General features: G+C 39.8%; 2 protein-coding genes across 7 annotated transcripts in view; one reads left to right on the forward strand and one right to left on the reverse strand.

The window, feature by feature from the left end:
• Positions 1-7,275, reverse strand: part of Trak2 (trafficking kinesin protein 2) — a 60,932-nt gene extending 53,657 nt beyond the window's left edge. For 2 of the 3 annotated variants that reach the window (XM_090354602.1, XM_090354600.1), the window contains exon 1: positions 6,211-6,441. The gene's annotated coding sequence lies outside the window, so the exon portion shown is untranslated. Of the gene's footprint in view, positions 1-6,210; positions 6,442-7,110 lie in introns of those variants that run through there. The other variant, XM_090354601.1, reaches the window with a different exon arrangement.
• Stradb (STE20 related adaptor beta) lies at positions 6,579-25,718 on the forward strand. Of its 4 annotated transcripts, none has more exons than XM_090354604.1 (13): positions 6,580-6,842; positions 11,189-11,281; positions 11,353-11,452; positions 13,382-13,462; positions 15,395-15,494; positions 16,772-16,893; positions 17,697-17,805; positions 19,356-19,479; positions 20,967-21,138; positions 21,430-21,534; positions 21,697-21,941; positions 24,000-24,042; positions 24,848-25,718. In XM_090354604.1, exons 3-13 carry the CDS (start codon positions 11,441-11,443, stop codon positions 24,989-24,991), a joined length of 1,257 nt encoding a protein of 418 aa, XP_090210730.1. In that variant the 5' UTR covers positions 6,580-6,842; positions 11,189-11,281; positions 11,353-11,440; the 3' UTR covers positions 24,992-25,718. The 4 variants fall into 4 exon arrangements, with proteins under 4 accessions (XP_090210732.1, XP_090210730.1, XP_090210731.1 ...); XM_090354605.1 differs by having other exon boundaries at positions 11,403-11,452; XM_090354603.1 differs by lacking the exon at positions 11,189-11,281.
• Positions 25,719-27,988: the final 2,270 nt, after the last annotated feature.

Here is a 27,988-nt window from a genome sequence, read left to right on the forward strand (position 1 = left end):
AACCCTATTTTTTACACTATTTATTTATTTTAGTAGTTCTGAGGTTGAACACAGCCTCACACTCATTCAGCTTTGCTTGCTTGCAGATGCTCTACCACAGGAGCCATGACAATTCCAGATGTTTGCTGGTTAACTGGAGATACAGTTTTAAAGCTGCTTCCCATGCTGGCTTCTCCAGATCCCAGCCACTGGCGCCTGGCTTGTACTGGGCTTCCTGCCCAGGCACATGATCTTCCTATTTTATACTTCCCACTATAGCTGGATAACAAGTGCACACTGCCATGCCCAGCTTCTTTTGTCAAGACTCAACCTTAACTTTTCTGATCAGGCTTGCCTGGAACTGCAATCTACCCTGAAGCTCAACCCCTTGAACTAGTGATTCCCCTACTTTAGTTTCCCAATTGCTGGAATTACAGGCATGTGCCACCTTGCCAGCCATTTTTTTTTTTATTTTACAACAAACTAGATTAAAGTACAAATAACTTCTCTTTTCTAAGACTTTGAGTTCCCTGCTAGCTATTACTGTTTAAGGAAATGCTTACTCAAGCTTCTCCAGAGTATTCTCATTTTTTTCTTCCTTACCTCTCATTTATACCTGAAGCTTACCTTAACTTGGTTTCTTCTGAAACTACTTTCCTTTCCTCCACGATAATCTTTGCTAACCAATCCAACTAGACCTTCTTAGTTGTCACGTCGTTTCTGGTTCAGAAACTTCCTACTTCTACTTTCCTTTCTCGCTTTCCTAGAGTCTATCCTTCAGATGCCTGTTCACTAGTTCACCCAGGTTCCTCCTCTTGACCCTTAAATTTGAAAATTTCCAGAGTTCAACTCTGATCACATTTTTGTTCTTGGATTTTGTTTGTTTTCATTTACATTTTCATCAGCCAACCACTACCACAGACTGAACTACTATTGGGAATGTAAATAATTCCTAGATTCTTCCTTCTTCATCCTGCTATATCCAATACATTAAAAAAAAATTCCTTTAAGTCCACTACCAGAACATATCTCAAATCAACTCACTTGTCTCCATCTCCTCTTCCAGTATTCTTGTTGAAGATATCATCTTTGCCTATACTTTCCTAAAATTGACTCCATACTCGTCTCTTATTCTTCTTCCTTCTCTATAAAGGCAGCAAGAATCATAGGTTTTTTGTTTGTTTTTGTTTTTGCCAATCCTAGAGCTTGAACTCAGGGCCTAGGTACTGTCCTTCTGCTTCTTTTTGCTAAAGGCAAGCGCTCTACTATTTGAGTCACAGCATCACTTCCAGCTTTTTCTGAGTATGTGGTACTGAGGAATTCAACCCTAGGCTTCATGCATGCTACGTAAGCACTCTGCCACTAAGCCACATTCCCAAGAAGAATCATGTTTTTAAAACAAAGTCTATTTATTTATTTATTGTTTTTTTTTTTCTTGTGCCAGTACTAGGACTTGAGTTCAGGATCTCATACTCTCACTTTTTTGATCAAGTCTGAGCCATTCTTCTTGCTCACATTCAGCTGCAGAGATAATTGACTTTGTCACTTCTTTCATCTCATTATTCTTCCTACCTGTGACCTTCTACAACTGGGGATCACTGTATCAAATGCTCTTGTTTCCTGCACATTATATAGTAACTACTTTCCATGTTAGAAGTCATCTTTGAAGCTAGTGGCTCATGTCTGTAATCCTAGCTACCCAGGAGGCTGAGATCTAGAGGATGAAAATTCAAAGCCGTCTGGGCAGAAAATTCCTTGAGACTTTATCTCCGAAATAACTAGCTAAAAAAGCTAGGCTGGAGGTATGGCTCAAGTGTAGAGCATCAAGTCCTCAAGAAAGCAAATACAAATCTATGAGTTCAGGCTTGAGTAACGGCAAAAAAAGATCACCCTCAGGGAGAAGTTACCATTTCACTGGATCTAAGTAGCTTCTTGTGCCTACCTTTTTTCTTTCTCATTCATCATCTAATATGTTTAGGTTAGGTCTCTCTTTTTCCTATTGTTCAGAATTGAAATACAATGGTAGGATTTCAAATAATTCAATAAAGAATTGTTGAAATAAACTATTGGCGACATAGACCTTCCTACAACGAGTTGTTTGTTTTTTCAGGGTGGGAATAGAACCTAGGATCAAGTGCATGAAAGCCACCTCTAGTCCTGAACTGAACTGAACTATTCACTAATCTGGTGGTTAAGTTCTTTTACCATTAACTTGCAAAATTCATCAATTCCATTATTATACAATATGGTCTAACATTCTTAAATTAGAACATATTTTAACAGCTCCTTCCAGCTGGGCATCAGTGGCTCATGTCTATAATCCTAGCTACTCAGGAGGGTGAGATCTGCCATCCAGGGCAGAAAAGTCCCCATGAAACTCTCATCTCCAATAAACCACTCAGAAAAAGCTGGAAGGGGCGCTGTAGCTTACGTGGTGGAATTCTAGCCTTGAGCAAAAGAAGCACAGGGACAATACCTAAGCTCTCAGTTCAAGCCTTAGGACCAGCACAAAGAATTACAGATTAACAGTAGGTATTTCATAAAGCTGTCACAGAACTGGACTTAGGACAGTATAAGCACCATTAAAGTGTCTATTAGATCCATAAAATCACTCTTTAGGGTGGAAAAATACTGAATATTCCATGATCATTGTATAAAACTTTACAACCTACAGAAGGAAAGCAAAGCATCAAAGGCAAAGTTAGTGTTTAGGTACAAATAGCTAGACACAAATTCTTTCTAAATTTTCTGATGTATGCCCAGAGGATTAGCTGTGCTTTTTATGGTCTACCTTACGTTAGCAATAATTTGGTTTTAGTTTGTATTGAAATGCAAAACTACCAGAAAAAAAATCTTTAGTTTTGTTTCCTATGGCAACAGCCATCTATAGAACAATCTTTCTAAAACATAAATGTTTCCCACTGTTACAAACCTTTTCTGATAAAGGTAAAATCTCTTGTGATCTCAGGAGAAAACATACTAAAAATGCTCTAGTTTTTTTAGTTATTGTAATTTAAAAATTATCTTTAAGTAGCTGTTTAAGGGGTTTTGATTTGACATGTCCATTTATGAGTATTAATTCCAGCCTAGTGTTTATCTTCATCTCTCAAAATTCCCTTCTGAAGCCAGGCACCCCTATAATCCTAGTTACTCAGGAGGCTGAGATTTGAGAATCATGGTTGGAAGCCAGCCCAGGCAGGCAACTCCATGACACTCTTACCTCCAATTAATCACCCGCAACCTGGAAGAGATGATGTGGCTCAAAGTGGTAAAGCACTAGCCTTGAGCAAAAAAGCTCAGAGACAAGGTCCCAGGACCTGAGTTCACATTCCACAGCTGACAAAGACAACAAAAAACCTTCCTTCTCCCAGTGAAATTCAACTGACCTAGTCACACCTTTTTAATGTTATTCCTTTTTGTCTACAAGACTGGAGCTATGATAACAAAATACCACAGACTGTGTGACTTAAACAATACAAACTTTTTCACAATTTTGGAGGCTGGAAATTCAAGATCAGGACATTGGCAAGTTTGGCTTCCGAAGCTTCTCTCCTTGGCCTTCTTGATACATCTTTACATAGTCTTCCTCTGTGAGAGTGCTTTTCACTTCATGCCTAAATTTATTCGTCTTATAAGGTTGCCTGTAAGACTGGATTAGGTCTCACTTTAATAGCTCTGTTTTAATTCAGTCACTTCAAAAGTCAAGCAAATACATTCACATTCTGAGGTCATGAGGTTAGGACTTCAATGTAAGAATTTTACAAGGACAGAATTTAACCCGGAACAATCCCTACCCTATTTGTCTACTTAGGCTAATTCCCACTGGTTTCTCCAAGATTAGTCCAAGTTTTCCTACAACATCCAGGCTGATTGCAGTGCCCTCTCTATTGCTCTCATAGTATCTCTGCACATTGCTGTCCTACATTCACTAACAAAACTGTTTTTCCATCTTCAGAATCTCTTCCTTAATAATGAAGACTATATCCTGACACAGGGCACAGCAGGCAATAAAGATTTTGTTAATGGAAAAGAAAAAAGAACATGGACCTTGCTAAGCCTGGGGTATGAACTCAGGGCCTGCACACAGTCCTTGGGCTTTCTCAAGGTTAGCACTCTACCACTTGAGCCACAACACTATTTCTGGCTTTTTCTATGTTTGTGGTACCAAGGAATCAAACCCTGGTCTTCGTGCATGCTAGGCAAGCATTCAACCACTAGGCCAAACCACAGGCCCCTGATTCCACTTTTTACTGACTTTGCATCATCAGTCAAGTTACTTAATGTTGACATTTCCATTCTAAATAAACTATTTGTAATAAAAGACTCAATTACAATATGAGCACTCCGTTCAATATTGGTACGTAGTAGGTGCTTATATATTATTTATTTGATCTTGCCTGGTTTGACTCCCAGCTCCCCACTCAGTAGCAAATAGAACAGTGCACTAGTTGCCTATCTATAAAACAAACACATGGTTCTATTAAGAGGATAAATTAACATATGTAAAACACTTCATGAAGTATATAACTTACCGGATTACATTAATGTTTATCCACATTGTTACAAGAACATTGAAGTTCTAAACAGGTATGACTGTTGCACTACCCAATCATTCTACTGTTATTTAAATGACTAAAGTCTCTTTCTAAACCAAACAAGATAAACTAAAGAGGTTCAAAATCCCTTATATTGGTGTTTGAAATAAAGTTTTTAAGAATCTTACCTTTTTACTCTTGTGACTACTGATGTTAACCATTTACAGTATAGAAAAACACTCCTTGGCTCATACTTTCAAGTGTAGAACCAAAAAAACCCTGTGAACTGGAAAAGACCTCTGTGTTGAAAGTTCAATCCTATCATTTCTTATGTAAATACACTGAGGTAGATTTGGAATGGGTGCTTAGGTCTTAACCAGTAGCTCTGTGAGGAATGGTAATTACACACAGAGAGAACAATTTGTTCAAAAGTACTAAAATAGGGGTTCTTAACTTGCGCTGGATACTCAAGGTGTGTTGAAGAACCAATATTAGGAAACAAAACTGAAAACTCTTTTGAGCCATTTGGCTATTAAGGTCTGAAGTTTTTTTAAGGTCTGTAAGTCCTGAAGTACGTAAAATTTACAAAGCAGATTTAGATCTAAATTTCATAAACTCTGTGCTACATAAACTCTGTGAGACTCCAATCAGCCCAACACGTTAAAAGTGATGTAAATGAACTACATATATACAGCTCCTAACAGAAGCATCTGGCAGATTACAAGTATTCAAGTGTTAGTTGTTTCCAGTTTCTTCCTTCTATATGTATACAAAAACTGTGAGATTACAAAATATGTAATGTATGCTTGCTAAATGCCTGTCACTTGCTGGACATTAATTTTAAAAACAGGAAGCTGGAATCACTGTTCTGATAAAGCTTCTTCATCCCTGCCCTTCCTCGCCACCAAATGTCCTTCACCGTTTGTCTTGAAGTGTCATGTCACCACCATTAACACGCTATTTGGAGATCACTGTAGCTCAGACTTCCAACTCCACAACGAAGATTTGAAGGCCACAAAAAAGGATTTTACTGAGAGCTACTAAACCGGAAGAGTGCACTTCATTTTGTTTCTAGGGGTCCATTCCAGCAGGATAAATTTCTAATGAAAAGCTACGTTTTTGTTGTTGTTGTTGTTCACAAAGAGCAGGTGCAAAGGTGCACGGGCAAGTAACCGACTTCATCACTATTACTGTGACCCAGGATTGTGTTTTGTTTTTTGTTTTCTAAGTGAGGGATTATTTTTATGCCGGCACTGATTTGAAGACATCTGTCAAAACCCGTTTCTTTTAAAAAGACGTGGTTTGGGGGGTCTACTGCAGAGAAAAGCCTACCCCAGAAAGAGCTCTTTCTAATATCCTGTCCTCCAGTTTACGCCGCAGATGGTGAGCGAGGATGAAGGTTTCCAGTTCAGAACTTACGCCACTCATCCTTCAAAGCCGCGGCTGCAGATGGATGCTGTCTGAAAGGCTGCCCATCCCCAGAGGTGCAGACGGGGTGAACCCGGAGGCCGGAGCCCAGCACTCCCCACCCCACTACGCAGCGCCGCTGGAGGAACGACCCTTTCCCACCTCGGGCCTCCGGTGTCGACGCGAGACCCCCGAGAAGCGGGAGGGGGGGCGCCGGGCGGGGAGCGCGTCCGCCTTCCAGGGAGCTGGGTCAGGGCAAACCCGAGCCGCGCGCGGAAAGGCTACTCACCGGCCCGGCCCAGCGTCCTCGGTTCTCGGTCCGTCCGTCCGTCCTCCCTTAGGGAGAAGCCCCCCCAAAGCAGCGGTAGCCCGGGAGCCGCGGCCCCAGCGACCGCCCGCTGTCAGTAACCAGCCGGGCGTGGCAGGGATGGGCGGGAGACTTCACCACATCATCACTCGGCGACCTTGCCTCAGCAGCGACTCCGGCTCAGCCGCAGCCCCCACACGACTGAAGGAAGCTCGAAGGAGACCCACTCTCCCAGCAGCCTCCACGGCACCCGTGCAAGGCCTCCTGGGAATAGTAGTTTCCCGTGGCCACACCCCCCAGCATGAAATCCCCGCCCCCTCGCAGCCGGACTCGGAGCGAGAGGCGGGGCAGCAACTGGGGCCTGGACCCGGGCCGGGGTGGGGCAAGTCCCGGTCCCCCGCCGGCTGTCTGGGGCCGGGGCAGAGTTCCAGGCCCACGGCCCCCGCGTCACGTCTGCGCCACCTTTTGCGCCCTGTGGCCCGTGCTGGGAGCGGGCCTGGCACGCCCGCCTTCCCTGTCCGCGAGCCTGAAGTCCCAGATTTCAGGGCTTCGTTGCCCACCCGAACCCACACCGCCAGCAGCTGGAAGCGTCGCTGGCCGCGGTCGCCGTTAGGGTAACTAGGGGCGGCAGGCGGGAGGGGAAGGTGTAAGGGTCGGTGGGGACCAGAGGGTCTCGGCACGCCCTGGAAGCCTCGAGCCGGAGATCGCCGCCCTCCCGGAGCCGGAGCTGGCACGCTCGGCCGGCGGAGCGTGACCGGAGTCCGGCCCGAGACTCTGCGGGGTGGCGGGTACTTCCGAGGGCCGAGTCCCCGTGCCCGCCCGGCGTGGCCGTGCCAGGCGCACCGGCCGAGTCTCCGCGGTGTCCTCTACCCCGACTCTCACCTTTGGCCTTTCGATCACCAGCCTGGCGCTTCCCGCTGGCACCGGCGCGATCTGCCCTCAGGACGGCCAGGAATGTGTCACCAGGCCAAGTGCCGCAGCGTCGCCTGTCCTCTGTCTGCACCCCGCGTTGTGTTTTCCCCGCGTGGGGTTTGTGTCAAGTGCCCTTTTCCTCCTTGCTTCCGAGGAGTGTGTGACCGCGCCTGCCTGGCACGGCGCCTGGCACACAGTAGGCGCGCAGTAAATAGTTGTTGAAAGCCTGAGTCACGGTGTTGTTGGGGAAATTCTACTCTGCCGTGAGTTGCTATAATCTTTACTAAGGTTTTATGAGTTTCCGAGATAATCTTGGATATTACAGCAATTTTGAAGCTCCACAGAGTTAAAGTTTTAGTGTTTTGTTTATTCTCTGGTGGATGCATTTCCTCTCAGACCCTTAAGTTAACTGGAGCCCTATAAACAGATAGAGCCTTTGGTGTCCACAGAAAAGCGTTAGCCTATCAATTTTTGAGCCTTCAAATGAACCATTCCATTTCGGAACAAACACAAGCCATTTGTAAAACTTTAGGATAATTTAATGTTTTTTAGATTCAAGTGCAAGGGTCTACTCAGAGGTGGTGTAAATACATTTAGAAGTGTAGATATTTTTAAGTATGGTTTTTATGTGTGGGTGCTGGTTCTAGGTCTTGTACTCAGGGCCTGAGCGATCCCCCCTTAGATTTCCCCACTCAAGGCTGGCACTCAACCACTTGAAACAGAGCTCCACTTCTGGCATTTTGGTGATTAACTGAAAAAGGCTCAAAGATTTTTCTGCCCTGGCTGGCTTTGAACTTCAACCCCAGTCCTCTGATCTTAGCCTTCTGAGTTGCGAGAATTAGAGGCCATACCTGCTCTGATCGTAAGTGTAATTTTTTAAAGGGGGAGAGTTTATAGTCATGCTGGTGAGAGGTACACAGGAAAAAATTGACAGCAAATCTTCCACCCCACTCCTTTGCAAACAATGCAGCTGTTTTCCTGATTTCAAAGTGTCTTATAAAAATATCCTTTAGTACATGTGAAAGGGTATCAATGTATGTGAATTAATGCACCTTCTATCTGGCAAATATCGTGTAACCCTTTTACTAATTACAATTAAAAAATGCAAAAAAAAAAAATATCCTTTAGTAGGGCCTGGAGTTTGGCCTAGTGGTTAAAGTGCTTGCCTAGCATGCACGAAGACCTGGGTTCAATTCCACAGTATCACATACATAGAAAAAAGCCGGAAGTGGTGCTGAGGCTCAAGTGGTAGAGCTCTAGCCTTGAGAAAGTCCAAGGACAGTGCTCAGGCCCTGAGCTCAAGCCCAGGACTGGCAAAAAAAAAAAAAAAAAATATATATATATATATATATATATATCCTTTAGCTGGTAATGTGGCTTAGTGGTAGAATGCTCACCTAGCATGCATGAAGCCCTGGGTTAGTTTCCTCAGTGCCACATACACAGGAAAAACCCGAAGTGGTGCTGTGGCTAACCTTGAGCAAAACAAGCTCAGGGACGGTTCCCAGACCCTGAGGTTAAGCCCCAGGACTGATATATATCCCTTAATAGCTCAGTATCTCCACATGCAAACCACTGGGGTTAAACTATCCCACAGGGACAATTCTTTTAGTACTAGCAATTGTGTCTTAAATTTTCCTGAAAAAAATAGATAATATAATTGACGTGGAAATTGCTTTGTTGTTAGGTGAACTAAAATCAGAATGTAAAGTTATGATAAACAGGAAATTCACTTAGTCACAATGTCTTTAACCTTTTTGCTTATGGGGCAGTCAGCTACAAGTGGTTAGGATTCTGTTCGCTTTGCCTTCCAGTGGGCGTCCCCAGTGTGCAGCACAGTACTGGATCTGTTGTGCCATTCATTAAACAAATATGGAATGACGACTTGATTGTTACACATAACAGCGCAATAACTCTTTGTGTATGCTTCCTCATTTACTTGGCTGTCTCCTTAGAATAGACTCAAAGTGTGCATTTACTGGGTCACAAGTTATGGATATTTTCATGGCTAGCCAACTTATTTTCTACCTCTGCATTTTTCCATCTGTTCTCCAGTATTGTTGGTTAAGAAGCACTTTCACATGAATTATCTTTTGATCCCACTCACTCTAGCAGACATCAGTTTCTTCATTTTCTAGCACAGCAACTCCTGCCCCTTAAGTTGACAGATAATATCTTTCCTTGTCTAGCAATTAATAGTTGATACTGTTCTCATTTTGCTTATATTTTTGTAGATATTTCGATAAAATCTGGAGACTTCATTCAAATTAAAGACGTACAATTTAAAGAGGTGATAGTGTTTAGTGTTGAACTGGGCACTACCGAGTTTAGAACATTGCCATTCCTTCTATTAGTAAAGGCCTAGAAACATCTGGTTGTGGTTTTTGTGTCACCTTAAATCGAAAGAAGTAACTATGTTAGAGTTCTAAATCTATTATTGAGAATGAAGTCAATTTTTTGTGTAATTATCTGTATAACTTCCAGACATGGTGGTGCACACCTGTATATCCTAGCTCAAAAATCAGCCTGGAATACATAGCAAGACTCTATTTTTAAAAAAAATCAAAGCAATAATAATAATAATAATAATAGGTATCTTTTATATCTGTCAACAGATTTCAAGAATCATGGTGAGCCGGGAGTTTGGCCTAGTGGTTAAAGTGCTTGCCTAGCATGCATGAAGACCCGGGTTCGATTCCTCGGTACCACATACATAGAAAAAAAGCCAGAAGTGGTGCTGAGGCCCAAGTGGTAGAGCTCTAGCCTGAGAAAGTCCAAGGACAGTGCTCAGGCCGTGAGCTCAAACCCAGGACTGGCAAAAAAAAAAAAAAAAAAGAATCATGGTGAACACTAAAAATCATGAAGTAAAAAGAATTAATTTGCCTGCAGAGTGGCTAATGAGAAGTTTGGGAGGTTAATGGTTCCTAGTTAACCTGTAAAAAGTTCATGGGTTTGCATCACAGCCAATAAAATCTGGGCACAAGAATGTATACACCTGTCATCCAAGCTACGTAAGAAGCATAAGTAGGAAAACTGCAGTTCATGTTGGACTAGGCATAAATGAAAGATCCTACACAGAAAGTAAAATAAAAAGGGCTGGAGATGTGGCTTTAGTAGTAAAGCACTTGCCTAGCAAGCTCAAGACCCTGTGTTCAAACTCTAGTACTGAAACAAAAAAAAGCTTTAATCTACTAAAAAAAAAAGTAATTTTTACATGAAAACTTTTAACAAGTCTTTTTTTCCTTCTAATCAGCAATAAAAACATATTAACTACTACTTTCCCAAATTTGCTAATAAGGGACTTCAAATAATTTATAGGTAATTAAGTTAATCAGAAAAAATTTCGAATTTTTCAATGTTTACTTATAAATGAAACCATTGGAATTTTTTTTCCCCCAGTCCTGGGGCTTGAACTCGGCCTGGGCACTGTCCTTGAGCTTTTTCATGGCTAATGCTCTATGGGTTTGGGAGTTTGGCCTAGTGGTAGAGTGCTTGCCTAGCATGTACAAAGACCTGGGTTTGATACCTCGGTACCACATACATAGAAAAACCAGAAGTGGTGCTGGGGCTCAAGTGGTAGAGCTCTAGCCTTGAGAAAGTCCAAGGACAGTGCTCAGGCCCTGAGTTCATGTCCCAGGACTGGCAAAAAAAAAAAAAAAAAAAAAAAAGCCAGTGCTCTACCACTATATGGTTCTGAGGAATCAAACCCAGGGCTTTGTGCATGCTAGGCAAGCACTCTACCACTAGGCCACACTCCAGGCCCCCATTGGAAATTTTTGAAGTTTATTTTTATGAATAATAAAATAGCCTCATTTATATAAAGGACAGATATGTGTAGATATATATACACATATTATGTATTATGTATGTATGTGTGTGTGTGTATATATATATATATATATATATATATATGGTAGTACTAGTAATGAAGCTTGTTAGGCAGATGCTTTAACTACTATCATCCCTACAAGTATTTAGAGACTATAGAAATATGGAAATGTCCAAAATGTCCCTTGAACTTGACTCTACCTTTCTGTCATGTTATCAGATCCCATCTGGTATTCAGTAAAGAGAAATGTTCTTTAAAGGAACTTTCCAGGAATGGCTCTCATCCCTCATATCAAAGAATAGTAAATATCAGGTGAGGTTGCAACAACTCGTTCTTTGAGGCACTTTAACATGTATCTAATTTTGCCTATTTTTTTAAAATAGGAAAATATTTCTGTAGCTTGAAGATAAACAAGAAATCTTCTTTTGGATAGATGGATTTTTGTCACTTTCTGTGAACCAAAGCGATTCAATGTCTCTTCTGGTAAGTTTTTGTTAACGCGGATCTCATTTGTGCCATCAGTAGTTAGTTGTCAGTGCAGCACCCTAGCAAAAGGCATATTCTGAAGAGCTGTTGTTCTGAGGTGTTGTGACTTGAATGATATCTTCATGAATGAGTTAAATTGTCAGTAAGTTTTTTGTATCTCTCAAAAGGAACTTCTCTTATCTTTTTTGCTATACTATTTAATCCTTTGCCTCATATTCATTTTTATATGTATGTCCCATCCACTTAGTTCTGTCTCACCCTTTAAGTCCTTCAAAATTTCCCAAAGGCAAGCAATATAGGCTTTGCCCTGGCAAAACAAAAATGTATAATATCTGCTTTTAATGCAGAAAATACATGGAAATCAACATCTCATGTCCTACAGCAGGAATCAACATACTTAAAAAAATCTTTAAACAGTTGTACAGGGGGTTTCAACTCAGCATGAAAATTTACATGTACAGAGCATCTCTCTCTCCCTTTTTTTTGGTAAATGCCAGATAGTATTTTCATGGTACTACTTTTCTGCTGTATTGCATGAAGAAATGAATAACTGTTCAGACTTTATTCACACAAGCAGCTGGTGTTTCACTGACCATAGTTGGCTGGACTCTGCTGTAAAGGATTACTTTGAATTACAGTTTGATATAGGTCTGTGAGTTGGAAAAGATGTAACTTAAAGATCTGTAAATTAGATTAACTGGGAAGTGATTCTCTTTATTATTGAGAAAGTCTAGGATATTTTAGAAGAAAGGAAGTTTGATTAGTATTTATTTATTCTCAGTCATGGAGCTTGAATTCAGGGCCTGGACACTATCCCTAAACTCTTTTGCTCAAAGCCACTGCTCTGCAGCTCTGAGCCACAGCACCACTTCTGGCTATTTCCTATGTATGTGGTACTGAGGAATCAAACCAGGTCTTTGTGCATGCTAGGCGAGTACTCCATCACTAGGCCATGCTCCTGACCCATAATTATATTTCTTTATAGGCAATATATAATAACAGATCCACAAGCTAATGATCAGGAAAATATTAATTTTAATAATATAAGCAATCACTTTGAATTTGCTATGAGTTGGACGTGTTTATCATCTTAAGTAAAAGAAAAAACTAGTAACAGTATACTCAGTAGGTACTTTGAGGCTGAAATCTGAGGATCATGGTTTTAAGCCAACCAAGACAAGAAAGTCTGTGAGACTGTTCTTTCCAATTAAGCATCAATGTGCCAGAAGTGGAGCTATGGCTCAAGTAGTAGCCTTGAGCAAAGATGGCTCAGGGACAGCACCTAGGCTCTGAGTTCAATCCCAAGACTGGTACCAAAATAAATAAATAAATAAATAAGTGGTGTGATGTCAAGAAAGTATATGAGGATCAAAATAAAATTTTTATGACTATACTAGAATACTCTTCAGCTATTTATTCAGAAGAAAATCATCTTTAGAAAAATATTCTGAAAGTGATCAAAAGTCATTAATGAAGGACTTAAAATTTAACACCTAGAGTTAAAATGGATTGACATTAAAATCTCAAGAAAAGAAAGGGTAAGGGTCAAAGATACACCAACTACAGTTCTAGTAAGTTAAGAAATTAGCCTTCTGCACACTCAGCTGTTTCTCTCTCCTCTCCCCCATTATTATTTTTTTTTTTTGCCATTTCTGTTGAACTCAGGGCCTGAACACTGTCCTTGGGCTTTCTCAAGGCTCTACCACTTGAGCCCCAGCACCACTTCTGGCTTTTTCTATGTATATAGTACCAAGGAATTAAACCCGTCTACTACTAGGCCAAACACTGGCAGCCCCCTTATTCTGACCTCCATGTTAGGTCCTCATACCATTTGCACACATCAGATCTTTTTGCATCCCTAGTCTACCTCTGCTGGTTAGTCCTGTGCCATACTTTTGTCTTATTTAATGTCTTTTTGATTTCTAGGATTGTTTCTGTACTTCACGAACACGAGTTGAATCACTTAGGCCAGAAAAACAGTCTGAAACCAGTATCCATCAGTACTTGGTAAGAAATTGGTTGAATGCAATTAATATACCTCCTTTGCCCTCTGTAAGAATACTCACTGGTTCTCTCATAGCTGTTTCTTGGCAGTGTCTTTTCCTGTTTCTTCCTTCTGCTAGTCTCCAGGAATCTGAAATTGACCTCTTCTTTTCTTCCTAAACCAGATTTCCCTAAGCACTCTAACCTGTTCCTATGGTTTCACTTGCTCAGGTTTGAGATTTCCCTGGAAATGCCTTAGAAGTCCTGAGAGGACGCTGGCATGGAGCAGAACTGCTGATTACCAGGCTGAAGTCTCTCATGAGTAGTAGTAGTACATATGTCCACAGAGTCAGGGATAGGATCTCTATCTCTAGAGATTCTTCAAAGGTACCTCTACTGAGTGGAGGGAAGCCTAGATCTTCTCTCACAACCCACCAACCAGTTGTATTTCTTGCTCTGACTAAGGAAAACCACCCTAGTAAGTCATCCTAACTAGGGGTTTCAGAGTTATCTTCACACTGCCTCTGTCCTCTTACAATTAAATCTTGGTAGACACCAAGTCTCAGTCTTTCCTTCTTCTCCTTCACACATGCACTGCTACTCAAGTCCCATCGTCCCCCATGTGGACCTGGGCTGTTGTAGGTGACTCCCTGCTTGAAGACAGACTGCAGTGAGTGTGGACTAGACATACATGTGTCCTCCTAGACTGGGCGTCTTCTTCCATGGTGCTCGTATCAGTGTTCACTACTCTCCCAAGACAGACTTGCTTGTGCCACTTGCCAGCTTGAAAACTTTCATGAAGGAGCCAATGCACCGTTAAATGGAATTAAATACAAGTCTGTTTTTAAATGAATTTGCCAGGTTATCATGGTTTAGTTATCCATGTTATTTTATGTTTGTTTGTTTGTTTGTTTTTGTTGTATTGGGATTTGAACTCAGGTCTTCCTGCTTGCTAGGCAGTCATGTTTGAAGGACAGTCCTGATTTGCCAAATGATTTGTGTCTCTTACAACTTTGAAAAACACTCTGTCTAGAGAAAAGCCCATTTCTGAAGTTAACCATGCCTCTACATTTAGGTTTCAGACCCCACTCTAAGTCCTGAGCACTCTTTGGGATCTCACACTGGTGTTCACTTTTTCACTGGAGCTCCTATCTCATTAGGTTTAGTTTTCTTTTTTGCCTCTTTTTGGTTCATTCCATATTGTGAAGACTTCTTCACTGTTTTGCTAGCTGTAGTGTGGAACAAGTTCTGTTACCACGCCCACTCGTGAAGCTCGCAGCTTATAGGAGAAATGGGTATAGCTGGTAATGGAAGCAGGACCACAGCATGGAAAACCCTCACAAGGCACTGCAGCTCTAGTTCACTCTCTTATTCCACATTCTGATCTGCCAGACATTAATACCAACTTCTACACATTTTACTACTAATTGCACTGAACTTATTATTCCTTGCTATTTGTAAACCCACTTTTCCTGTCCTTTCTCACTTGTAGAAAACTTTCTAACATTAGCTATCAATTGGCAACTTCCCTGTAGATCTAAAAACAGTTTCCAGCCACTTTTTTTGTGTGTGTCATCCTAAGGAGCACCTGTGAGCTTAAAGGTATAGCATCATCATTTTCTGTTGGGGTGGTGATGTCAGGTTGGGAGTTTCAGTGTTTATACTTTGGCTTTTTGTTGTTCTTGTTTGCCAGTCCAGGGTCTTGAACTCTGGGTTGGGTGCTGTATCTGAGCTTGTTTTGCTCACGGTTAGGGCCTTAGCACTTTAGAAAAAAAGGCACCATGTCTGCCTTTTTCTGAGTTGTTTATTGGAGGAAAGAGTCTCATGAACTTTCCTGCCAGGGCTGGCTTCAAAATCACAATCCTCAGAGCTCAGTCTCCGAGTAGCTAGTGTTATAGGCACCTGGCAATGTTTATACCTTTTTTGTTTTGTTTTCACCTTGTAAAATAAATGCAGGTTGATGAGCCATCCCTTTCATGGTCACCTCCACCCACTAGAGCCTGGGAAGCAATATGTTCCACCAATGTTTCTCACTATGAACTGCAGGTGGAAATAGGTAAGAATCCTGGACTTCCTAAAACTAACCTTTCATTGCTTGGCATAAACTAGTTGACAGATTATTTTATAGGCAAGGATTTCTCTGTTGACATCTAAAAGTGGATATGTACTGTGGAATTAATTTTATGCTTATATCACAATAGTCAGATAGGTAGATTTTTTTCAAAAAGATTGCTATCTATAAGTTTTATATTTTCACCAGTACATTTGGAGAAAGAAGATAATACTAAAAATACATATTATGTATCCTTTTTGTGGGAAGCATCTAATTTTGTGGGAATAATTTATACTGGGTAGTCATTAAAATCATGTAAACTTGTGCCCAGAACTGGCACAAAAAAGAAAAAAAAGAAGAATGTGGAAGAGAATGTATATATAACCTTTCTAAACACAAAAAGGACATACTTGACACAGAAACCTTCAAGGCTTATTTATCAGTCACTGTGAGACCCTGAACATATGTTGAGATTGGTGCATGTTTGTTTGTTTGTTTGTTTGTTTGTTTTTTGCCAGTCCTGGGCTTGAGCTCAGGGCCTGAGCACTGTCCTTGGACTTTCTCAAGGCTAGAGCTCGACCACTTGAGTCTCAGCACCACTTCCAGCTTTTTTGTATGTATGTGGTACCAAGGAATCGAACCTGGGTCTTCGCGCATGCTAGGCAAGCACTTTAACCACTAGGCCAAATTCCCAGCCCTGGTGCATGTTTTTAAAAAGGCCCAGAGAGTTCCCTTCCACTCTCTCACTTGGCCCTGATCTAAGTTTTTGAATCTGAGCAGTTCTCTCACCCAGAAAGAAAATGGGAGACCTGAGAATGTGTACAGCATGGCCTGTCACACAGAAAGTGTTCAGCAGGTACCAAAATGTCTCTGGTTCACCCAAAGAAATTTGAGGTTGGTAACCAGGAAGTAAACAAGGGGTATCTTCCGTTTTAAGGAAGAGTCACATAACTAGGTACCACAGAGTCATTAGGAATACTATGTAGGGAATTCAAACATGTAAGGATGGAGATTTGTTCTTGGAAACTTAGAAAACACTAAAGACCAGTGTCAGCTTGAGGCTGACCCTGACTAGATCATAAAAGCCAAAAAAGAGCTTGTTTTGAAACAGCTGGTGAGCCAGGTGTCTGACATCTGAGTCATTAGTGCATTGCTGATTGAACTTTTTCATTTCGTCCGTGGTGTGTTTTGAAGTGTAGGCATTTTATATTTTAATGCAGTATACAGTATCAATTCTGTTTTTCTTCTGTTTCTAACAAGAATCTTATGTCCAATTACAGGACGAGGATTTGACAACTTGACCTCTATCCATCTTGCTCGGCATACTCCTACAGGAACACTGGTAACTATAAAAATCACAAATCTTGAAAACTGCAATGAAGAACGGCTGAGAGCTTTACAGGTAATACGAAGGAAGGAATATATGGATAGTAATGTCTTATGGAAGAGATTGCATCTGTAAGAATTTGTCTTCATGAAACTGGAAAAGATAGATTTCTTCTGATGAATATTTAGTCACTGAACTAAGTAAGAATTCTTGGATCTGGCTTCCAAACTTTGGTAAACTGCTGTAAATTTGTTCAAGTGGATATCATATTTAGATGCTGGCCTAGAGACAACACCCTGATCATTCCAATCAGAAATAATTATATAGGAGACTAGAAAAACAGAAGCAAATAGTACCTTTTCTATCCAGATAAGCCAACTTAACTTCCAAATTGATATAACAGAATTACGTTTTCTTGTCGTTAATCATTAAAATTTGTGCTGTTTCTGGTGCAGACCTTTCAATCTTGTTGGGTTTCCTCGCTCAATGCTGGTACTCTACTACTTGAACCAGCCCTCCAGCATAGCATCTCTAGTCATTTCTTATAGAATAGAGGAAGCAATTTTCTTTTGCTATGGTCCCAAAAGTTGCAAAGAAAAAAGGAGATTAGAAAAGCCTATTAATTGTTCTTTCTGTGATGTATTCTGCATGACTCCCTCCTCCCATAGTGTGTGTTTTAAATGTTTTTTTACAATAAGAAGCTAGTCTAGGGTCCAGTGTGCTGGTGAACTGGCAACTGTACTTCATAGAATGCTTCGGAGATATAAGGGTCACAACTAAGAATGGCGCATATCACCAAGGCTACCACTACTACTGTTTTCCTAATCATGAGAATAGAAAAGTTGTTCTAAAATAGCTCTCTTGTGTATTTACTCTAGAAAGCGGTGATTCTATCCCACTTTTTTCGGCACCCTAATATTACAACTTATTGGACAGTTTTCACTGTTGGCAGTTGGCTTTGGGTTATTTCTCCATTTATGGCCTATGGTAAGAAAACTGCTTTTAAGTAAAATGACTCATTGCTTAGGCTGAATGCTATTGTTATGCAGTTGAACAAGGTCTTAGATTTATAACTTTCTATTTGTGAATATAATACCTGATTCTCGGGATCATGATGTATTTGTGGCTTATGTTGACTTTTAGGCTTTATTAAAAAAGTAAAACGAGTAAAATAATCAAGGAACTCATTCTCATTCTCTGAGAACCTCATGGCTTTACATAAGCTATCTCTTCTTCTCAGTTTTCTTCCTGTTTGTCAATGGAAAGTGACAGGTATTTGCTTAGCTATGCACACAATCTCTGTGTCTGTTTCACCACACTGTAAACTGAATTCATATTATAAACATCTTCCTGTGTGCCTATGCTTCACTTCTCCTTCTTGAGGTCAAGGATCTTTTGTATTTTGTTTTGGTCCCAGGTACTCTTACAGTACTTAGCACAGTACAGTGTACAGTGTGCCAAATAAGTACATGGATGGATTCTAGAGCTTTGATTTTTTTTTTAGATTTTTAAAATTTTATTGTAAAGGTGATATACAGAGCGGGTACCATTACATAAGTCAGGTAATAAGTACCTTTCCTTTTGAACAGTGTAGCCCTCTCCTTCATTTTCTCCAAATTTACAGCTTTGAACTTTTTTTTTTGCCAGTCCTGGGGCTTGAACTTGGGGCCTGACCACTGTCTTTGAACTTTCTCAAGGCTAGAGCTCTACCACTTGAACCACGGTAGCATGTCCAGCTTTTTTTTTTATGTATGTGGTACTGAGGAATCGGACCTAGGTCTTCGGTGCATGCTAGGCAAGCACTCTACCACTAAGCCAAACTCCCAGCCCTAGAGCTTTGATCTTTAGAACAGCTTTTGTACATTGCTTTTGGGTTACAAAGAAATATATATATATATATATATGCTATGTATATATACACACACACACATTTATGTGTACATATATACTGGGTTTTTTTTTGTTTTGTTTTTGCCAGTCTTAGAGCTTGAATTTAGGGCCTGGGCTCGGTCCCTGAGCTTCTTTGTGCTCAAGGATAGCACTCTACCACTTGAGCCACAGTGCCACTTCAGGCCTTTTCTGAGTAGTTTGCTGGAGTTGAGAGTCTTATGGATTTTTCTGCCCAGGCTTAGAACGCAATCTTCAGATCTCAGCCTCCTGAGTTGCTAGGATTACAGGCATGAGCCACTGGCACCTGGCTTATAGCATGCATTTTTAATAATTGAACATCATTGAAAAATAGTTTGCATTCTTTTCTAATGTCCTTGGAGGTCAGTAGGAAAAAAAATCCCTACTGATACTAGAATCAGACCTAGGGCTTGAATATAGATGGCACACTTCCTCTGAGCTTTATCCCCAGATCCCCTCAAAAAGATTTTTTAAATTCCAGAAAGAAAAACACTTTTACATGGGAAAGCATTAGGCTCCCAAAAAAGTAAATGGCATGTATATTTTTATGGTGGAAAAGCACATCACAACACAGCTGGAAATAAGATCACTTTCAATGTTCCTCTGAACATCTCAAGGATTTCTTTCAGGTTCAGCAAGTCAGCTTTTGAGAACTTACTTTCCTGAAGGAATGAGTGAAACTTTAATAAGAAACATTCTCTTTGGAGCAGTGCGAGGATTGAATTATCTTCACCAAAATGGCTGTATTCATAGGTATTTGCTTATTGCATTTTATAAAATGATTTTGTTTTCCAGTATCAGAGTTTTAATTCAGGGCCTCTCATTTGGATTACTCACTAGACTAGTGCTCTACCACTTGAGCCATGCCTCAAACTCTTGCTAACCTGTAAGAAGGACTTAGCTTTGAACCTCAGTCTTTCAGATCTTAGCCTCCTGACGAGCTGCAGGAGTGAGCCACTGACAGCTGACTAACATGAAAAACATTTAATAGAAGTCTTTTAGGAAGCTTTGAGGAAGAGGCAGTTGAGTATTGGACTTTCTCAAGGCTAGAGCTCTACCACTTGAGCCTCAGCACCACTTCGGGTTTTCTTTTTCCCTATGTATGTGGTACTGAGGAATCGAACCTGGGTCTTTGTGCATGCTAGGCAAGCACTCTACCACTAGGCCAAACTCCCAGCCTCATACTTATCTTTTATATCCATTCACCAAAAATGTTAAGGTGGCTGTTCCAAGCACTGTTGTTGGTTCTGAAGTGGAGCATCTTCCCCCATGGAGCTTACTGTCTCTGTCTAATGTGGGATATAAGAACCAGGATATCCAGGATATCACCTATAGAGAAAGGATCCTAGTTAGCTGGTTGTGTTTTATTCTTTTCAAGCAAATAAAGAGCTTGTTAATATGCTTTCCAGCTTGTCTCATATTTATATCATGTATAAATGATAGTTCTTCCTTAATTCCTTAACTGGCATCTTGAGATTGTCATAGTAAATATCAAGTCTCTTGCTATTGAGCTTAAGTTGCATGAGCAATTGTCAGAACATAAAGATCAATGATCTGAGATACACCAGGACTTTGTTTTGCTTCTGAATTAAATTAATTTTTAATGGGCTTCCTTTCTTAATTGGTTTCCATAAAGGGTTTTTTTTTTGTCTTGCTATTCAATTTTAGAAGCTTTCTGGTTAGATAATGACTTTAACACAACTGTACTCTACATAACTAAGGTTTTCTTAGCCATACCAGGCTATTGGCATTCTGCTATACTGATGTCCAACAAATGTTTTAGATAAAAAAATAAATAAAATAAGGCTTTTTATAATTTATCTGAAATTTTAAACATTTATGGCATATTTATAAATGATGTTATACCATGAGAAGTTTTTATTGTATAGTATTGTATTTAACTATAAATTATACACTTATTGCTGAAATGTTAATTTCTAAAGTATCTTGGTGTTTTTGCAACTATATCTTTATGAACTTAGTAACGATTATATTTTTCATTTGAAAAAGACCTATCAGTTCCAAACCTGAAGCTTTCAATTGTTCTAGTTCTGTATTGTGTAAAATAATTCCTAATTCTCTCAACATTTCTTTTCTTAAAAAATGTGTATAAGAAACACTGCTATTTTATAAAGGGTATTTAGTTTCTAAGAGTATACCTCTATCTGTTCTGACCAGACTTTTATTCTTTCTTCATTGGCCAGATTCCTACTACTTAGGATTGTTTCTTTTTGTTCTAGGAGTTTTAAAGCCAGCCATATCCTCATTTCTGGTGATGGCCTAGTGACCCTCTCTGGCCTGTCCCACCTGCATAGTTTGGTTAAGCACGGACAGAGGCATAGGGCTGTGTTTGATTTCCCACAGTTCAGCACATCAGTGCAGCCGTGGCTGAGTCCAGAGCTACTGAGACAGGTCAGGTGTGGCTGTGGCATTGGTTTGTCTGTATGTCTGGAGTGTCTTCTGAGTTTGACTAAAGGACAATTGCATCTTTATATTTGGATATTGGTAAAGGGCTTACTATAAGACCTTTTCTCTTTCTTGTCAAAATTTTGTTAGAAACTTGTAACTAATAAGTTAGGTAGATCCCAATTTCCTACTTATGGGGTTGTTTTTCTATGGTTCACCATTCTTTATCACAACAGAATATGTAGATAACTTTTGATTATTTACACTAAAGAGCTTCAAATTAATTGTGTTGCACAGGATTTACATGGATATAATGTGAAGTCAGATATTTACAGTGTTGGGATTACAGCGTGTGAGTTAGCCAGTGGGCAGATCCCGTTTCAGGACATGCATAGGACTCAGGTAAAATGCCTTTAAAGTCCCTGAATTTACTGCCTTTTGTAGGTTCTTACATTCTAGATAATTCTGCAAAACATGTTTGTTATAGACTCTTAAGAGCTTTGTAATCGTTTTTGTTTTAGTATTTCACCTGGAAAATGTTCAAGAACTTTTTCTTTCTTTCAGATGCTGTTACAGAAACTAAAAGGTCCTCCACATAGCCCACTGGATATCACTATTTCTCTTCAATCAGACTCCAGAATGAAAAGTTCTCGGTCAGGGGTGGATTCTGGGATTGGAGAGAGTGTGCTTGTCTCTAGTGGGAGTCACACTGTCACTAGTGAACGGCTGCACACACCAGCCTCAAAGACCTTCTCTCCTGCCTTCTTTAGCTTAGTACAGCTCTGTTTGCAGCCAGATCCTGAGAAAAGGTAATTCTTGTCGCCTCTAAGTAGCACAAAATGTATGTGCTTTATATTTTATAAAAGTTTTGTGGTATTATCCTTCCCATCAAATTCAAATCTTTTGATAAAAATGTGTAATGTAGAAATGGTAAGCAACTGGGAAGGACACGGGATTCAGAATCAGAAGGGTTGGGCTCTATATCATTTCCTACCTGTCATTTTATAAAAATTATCTTTTAAAAAATCACTTCCTAGATACAAACTTCTGCCTTTCTATTAAGGCATTTTAGAAACTTCTAAGCAGTATAAAAATGTAAATTGATCTAATATACTTATCTAAATTATTAGATAAATAGAAGATATCTGTATCTTATTTTATCTTTTTTAAATTTTCTTAGTGATTTGGTGTACTTCTAATATATACCCCAAAATTTTGAATATGGCTTAATTGAAGGATACTTCTAGAATTATTTCTTCCTGTTAGTCAAATTTGGTACTATGAATTTGGCTTTTTTATTTTTTATTTATTTATTTTATTTATTTATTTTTTTTTGCCAGTCCTGGGCTTGAGCTCAGGGCCTGACCCACTGTCCTTGGACTTTCTCAAGGCTAGAGCTCTACCACTTCCGGCTCAGCACCACTTCCGGCTCAGCACCACTTCTGGCTTTTTTCTATGTATGTGATACCTAGGAATCGAACCCAGGTCTTAATGCATGCTAGGCAAGCACTTTAACCACTAGGCCAAACTCCTGGCCCTGCTTTTTTATTTTTTTTGTACTGGTTCTTGGGCTTGAACTCAAGACCTGGGCCCTGTTTCTGTGCTTTTGTGCTCAAGGCTTTTGTGCTCTACCACTTGAGCCACAGCTTTGCTTCGCTCTCCCTCTCCCTCTCCCCCTCCCCCTCCCCCTCCCCCTCCCCCTCTCCCTCTCCCTCTCCCTCTCTCTCTCTCTCTCTCTCTCTCTCTCTCTGGGTTAATTGGAGACAGTCTCAGATTTTCCTGCCTGAGCTGGCTTGAAACCCCAATCTTCAAATTTCAGCCTCTTGAACAGCTAGGGTTATAGACATAAGCCATTGACAGCTGGCTTTTTTTCTTTTCCTCATTAATGCTTTAGTACTGGGTTTCATAGCTCTAACATAATTTCCATTTTTGGTGGGAGGTATTGGGATTTGAACGTAGTGCCTTGGTTTTGCTCTACATATACTTTACCAATTGAACCATTCCTTGAGTCTGTTTTTGACTAGTTATTTTTCAGATAGAGTTGTTTTGGCGGGAGGGGGACTGAGATAGCCTCAAAACCATTTTCTTCCTACTTTTGCCTCCCTGATAACTCAGATTACAGTGTGTATCATTATTTCTAGAGCTTTATTTTGGTTGAGATGAATGCTGGATAACTTTGCCTAGAGTGGGCTCAAACTGCAATCTCTGCTTCCTGAATAGCTGTGATTATAGAAGTGAACTACTGGGCCTGGCCCCTCTAATTTCTTTTTTTTTCTCATATATTTTTATTGTAATTAATAGAAGGGTTACATTATATTCACCAGATAGAAGGTGCATTACTTCACATACATTGATACCCTTTCTCATGTCTTGGTCCCCATTTCCCTCCCTCCATCCCTGCCCCTCATCTTGTTTTCCTCCCTTTCCTTCAAATAACCAAATATGCATATATACAATATATCAGATAACCAGGTGAAATATTGTAACAATATGGGATAACCAAGGGACAGCAAAAGAGATGATAACATAGTACATTAAAAACAACCACCACTCATTATAAGGCTTTTGTTTCTATATCCTGGAGGTCCTTTCATTTAGCATCACTCTATATGGCCTTAAGTATCTAGGTTTTGTTCTATTGTAAATCTCTGGTAGGAGAGCCCAAGGTTTCTACTGATTATGACAAATGAGGGAAACCATTGAGCCTATGCTTCGTTGAGTCTGGATTACTTCACTTAATATGATTTTTTCTAAGTCTTTCCATTTCCTTACAAATGGGCCCCTCTAATTTCTAAGATAGTTTATGTACTCTATAAATCTGCATTCTGATGTTTCTACTTTTTAAATAACTTTATTAAAAATTTCAGGCCATCAGCAAGCAGTTTATTGTCCCATGTATTCTTCAAACAGGTGAGCTTATCTATCGTCTGTTGCCTTAGATGTTTTTAAATACCATTAAAAATCACTTTATTTTGTTGGTTTAATGGGCTACTTTGGCTACCAAGGATGAAGTTATCTTACAAAGTTAAAATAAAAAGTATATCTTTGTGGAGATGTGATGTTTGTTTTTGCTTTTTTTTCTGGTTGATTTTCATCTTGTTTGTCTTTTGAGAGAGACATGGGAGGGAGCTGAAATGAAGGGACAATAGGTGAACAGATGCAGGCATGGAACTCCGTAGACACCATGTGGAAAATGAACTGTGCAATTTGTAGGTGGGGATGGGAAGGGAAAACTGAGGAAAAACAAAGGAAGGGCTGACATTGTCCAAAAAGAAATGTACTCATTACCTGACTTGTAAATGGTAAGTCCTCTGTACACCTTAACAATAAAAATAAAAAAGAAAAATAATTGCATTGAAAAAAGAAAATGTCTTTGGTATTCAATTAATAGACTTTCTACAAGATTTCTCTTCTGCAAAACAAAATGAGTGAAAAGCAAACTGTCTTATACATCACTGTATACTTAGTATATATTTTAATTAATGCAGAGACAATTTCTTTTTCTGTATGGGCTAGAAATATTGGGTGGGAGGGAAAAATAATTTGATAAAAATTATGTTTCTTCTTATTCTCTGATGATCAGAATCAAAGGCATTTTAGAGAAGCTACCTGAAAATAATTTCAAATATTTTCATGATTCCTTTAAAACTTATTTATTGCTAACAAGACTGATGTATTTATGTGCCAACAGTCTTATTTTGAATTTCTTTAACAGATGAAAGATGAAAGTCGGGATTGTATTCTCTCACTGTTGCCCCCTGCTTATAACAAGCCAACAGAAGCACTCCCTCCAGTGTTCCCTTGGACTGAGCCACAATGTGATCTTCCTGATGACAAAGACCCAGACTGGGACTTATAGGGCTGCCAAACCATTTCATGTCCTATATACTTGACACTTGCTCCTTGCTGCTTGTTCTGCTGTATTGCTAAGTACAAATACCAGAATTATACTTGAAAGTACAGTTGGTGCACTGGAGAATCTACCACATAAACCACTCTGTTCACAAGGCATGTGTTTCTAGCCCTCTACTATGTCAGAGTGCCTTCACAACTCCAGGACAACATCAGAATCACTCCTTTAGCTACAGTTAGTGTCATCTCTTCTTCATTCCCATCATCCCTGCCCCCCCAGCCACACACACACACACACACACACACACACACACACACACACAAATATAACAAGCTGTGACCACTCTTCTCTTGATCTCTCAGTGTAATTTTTGAGCCAGTTTTTTCTGACATCTTGCTTTTCTCAGGGTACAGTGCTTCCCAGCATATCTTGTTCTTGCAAATCTCTAGCCTTTTCTTTACTTAGACCTATAGGCTAGTTTATTATGGCACCATACCCTTTTCTGGAAATGGGAAATATGTATATTTCCCCTTCTTATTGTTAATTTTAATACATATTGTAACATCAAACTGAGCCTCACTCACATTTAATGATTCACTTGAAATGTGCAGAGAAAATATCCTTTGCTTTTTATAAAAAGGGAGGGGCCTAGCAACAGTTTTCTAGCTATGTAAATTATGGATCCTAAGTTCATGTACTCAGTGGGTGCTCAATAAAAACTTAATGAATTGAATTATGCATTTACTTATTTTTATTTTGTGGTTTGACACAGCTAGAACACAGATTCTGTAGTTTTGCCAAGAAAAGCCATTTTTCAAACATACTGATTTACATAACCTAATTAATTAAGGATACATGGTTTGGGCAGAAGGGATGCTTACCTGATTATTGTAGGATACAACATTGAAAGACATAGGAAATGTAATTTCCTTATAAGCAAAATGAGTTTGTAATTTGAACTCTGGTTAGTAGGGGTCAGTATCAGTTGCTTGTCTTAATCTATGATACAATTTTTTTAATGTAAGACTAAAAATTTGATACCCCAAATACAAATAATATACACATAAACAGGCACCTTGAAGCACAATCTTTTTTAAAAAAAAATGTTTATTGACTAAACCCCCTCAAGAATAAACATGGGGTTTACTCTTACCATTGTACCCAAGATGTGCTAGGGTGAAAGCTGAAAGGAAGTTTAGAATGGATTGTGGAAGAGGAGGGGCTGAGGACCAGTAGAGGTCCTAAGAGCAGCTGAGTGGTGGGAGCTGTAGTTCATCCTACTCGAGGTAAGTACTTTCCCTTTTGAATTTACCCTCACCCAGAGAAGCCCACAGGAATTTTAAGCATCCTACTGGATGTGTGAGGACTCTCCTGCATGTGTAGAGTGCAAAAGGTACCAGGAGAATCGAGAATGGTACTTTCCACGTCTACTGAAGCCATTAGAGCCAACAGAATGTATATACATAGTTTAAACATATATGTTTGCATGGATTACATACATACCTACATAGAGATTTTAAGAAACTGGTTCATGACTCCAGAAACAATGATGGAGTTCTAGTCCAAAGACTAATCTTTTATCAGGATCAAAACCCGGAACAAACAATGTTTGTAATGTTTCCTGTTTTCAAAGGCAAGGAAATTCTGATGTCCCAGTTCAATGACTCTAGGGCAGAAAAAAAAAGTCCTTGCTTGAGTGTGTTAGTACTGTTTGTTCTATGAGGTCCACCTACCAATCAAAATGATACTCATATAGAAGCACCTAGAATAATGATGGGCCAGATATCGGCACCACGTGCTGTGGCCCTGTACTGTTGTCATAAAATTAACTATTTCAGTGGCTGTTATAATTGATGGCTTGTTTCACTGGATGCATGAATGACTTGAATTTTATACCATAGTCACCTCTTGTGTTTTCTATAGCTGCCATTAACAAATTTCCACAAATGTACTTTAAACACCAATTCCTTTTGCAGTTCTATTATTCAGATGTCCCAAAGGGTCTCACTTGGGTAACATTAAGGCATCGGCAGACTACATATCTCTGGGAGCTCTAGATGAGAATGTTTTCTGTCCTCTCCAGCCTTTGGAAGCTGTCTTGCTCAGCTTGTGGCTTTGTGTACCTCTGAAGAGTCTCACATTCACTTTTTCGGGTTTTCTTCCTCTTTTCTCTTTAAACCTCTTTACAAGTACTCACACTGGGGTTAGCCGTATAGTTTGCTAAATCTTGTCCTGATATCTGCTACTTAAAGGTCTGAAATTAGCTAGACTACCTACTAATATATAGAGATTTCCCCATCAGCATGTGTACAATGTTGTAATTATTTGTATCCCCAGTGGATTGTACACTCTTCAAGGATATTGGTTTATTCACTAGTATACTCAGTATTTAACTAGTGTTTGGACTATTGTAGACATTTAATATTTAAGAAATGCTCTTTTGAATAAGTGTATGGGAAAAAGACTTGAAAATTTGATCAGATATAAGATTTCCATTTAGTAACTATATTCCATTTTACTTCAAGCCTGATTGTGGTATTCCTTGTAAATACCACTAGACACTCATTCATTACTTCTCCATCCATTTCTTTACCTTTCTGCTTCCCTGGAAACTACATTTCCAAAGCACCCTCTCCAGTGTCCAGGGAGGCAGCATTGAAAGCTCGGCTAAGGGAAGAAAGAAACATGGTTATTTCTCTCATCCTTTACCCTGTTTCCAAAACTTCTGGTGTTCCTGGCAGTGGCCATTTTTATTTCCTGACTTCAAGATTCTGGTAACACCACTTGCACATTTCCCTTCCACCTGAGTGGTGGGAGTAATTTCAGGTCTGAGTTCATTATCTCATTTGGCTTCTTCACCTTGGTCCACGACGCATACAACTAACTCCGTGTATTCCTTCTATTTGAAAGATCCGATGTTATTTTTGTTTTCCAAGTAATATACCAAGTGGAACAAGTACAAATATTCCTAACTTACAATGGGATTTCATCCAGATAAACCAT

The sequence above is a fragment of the Megascapheus bottae genome, chromosome 21, assembly GCF_031878675.1.
Source record: "Megascapheus bottae isolate mThoBot1 chromosome 21, mThoBot2.hap1, whole genome shotgun sequence".
NCBI classification, from domain to species: Eukaryota; Metazoa; Chordata; class Mammalia; order Rodentia; family Geomyidae; genus Megascapheus; species Megascapheus bottae.

Excerpts from the sequence above, each read along its gene's own strand:
- Stradb (XM_090354604.1), top strand. Across the intron at positions 17,806-19,355 it reads TTCTCCATTTATGGCCTATG|GTTCAGCAAGTCAGCTTTTG; the intron begins GTAAGAAAACTG and ends GATTTCTTTCAG. Across the intron at positions 21,942-23,999 it reads CAGCCAGATCCTGAGAAAAG|GCCATCAGCAAGCAGTTTAT; the intron begins GTAATTCTTGTC and ends TAAAAATTTCAG.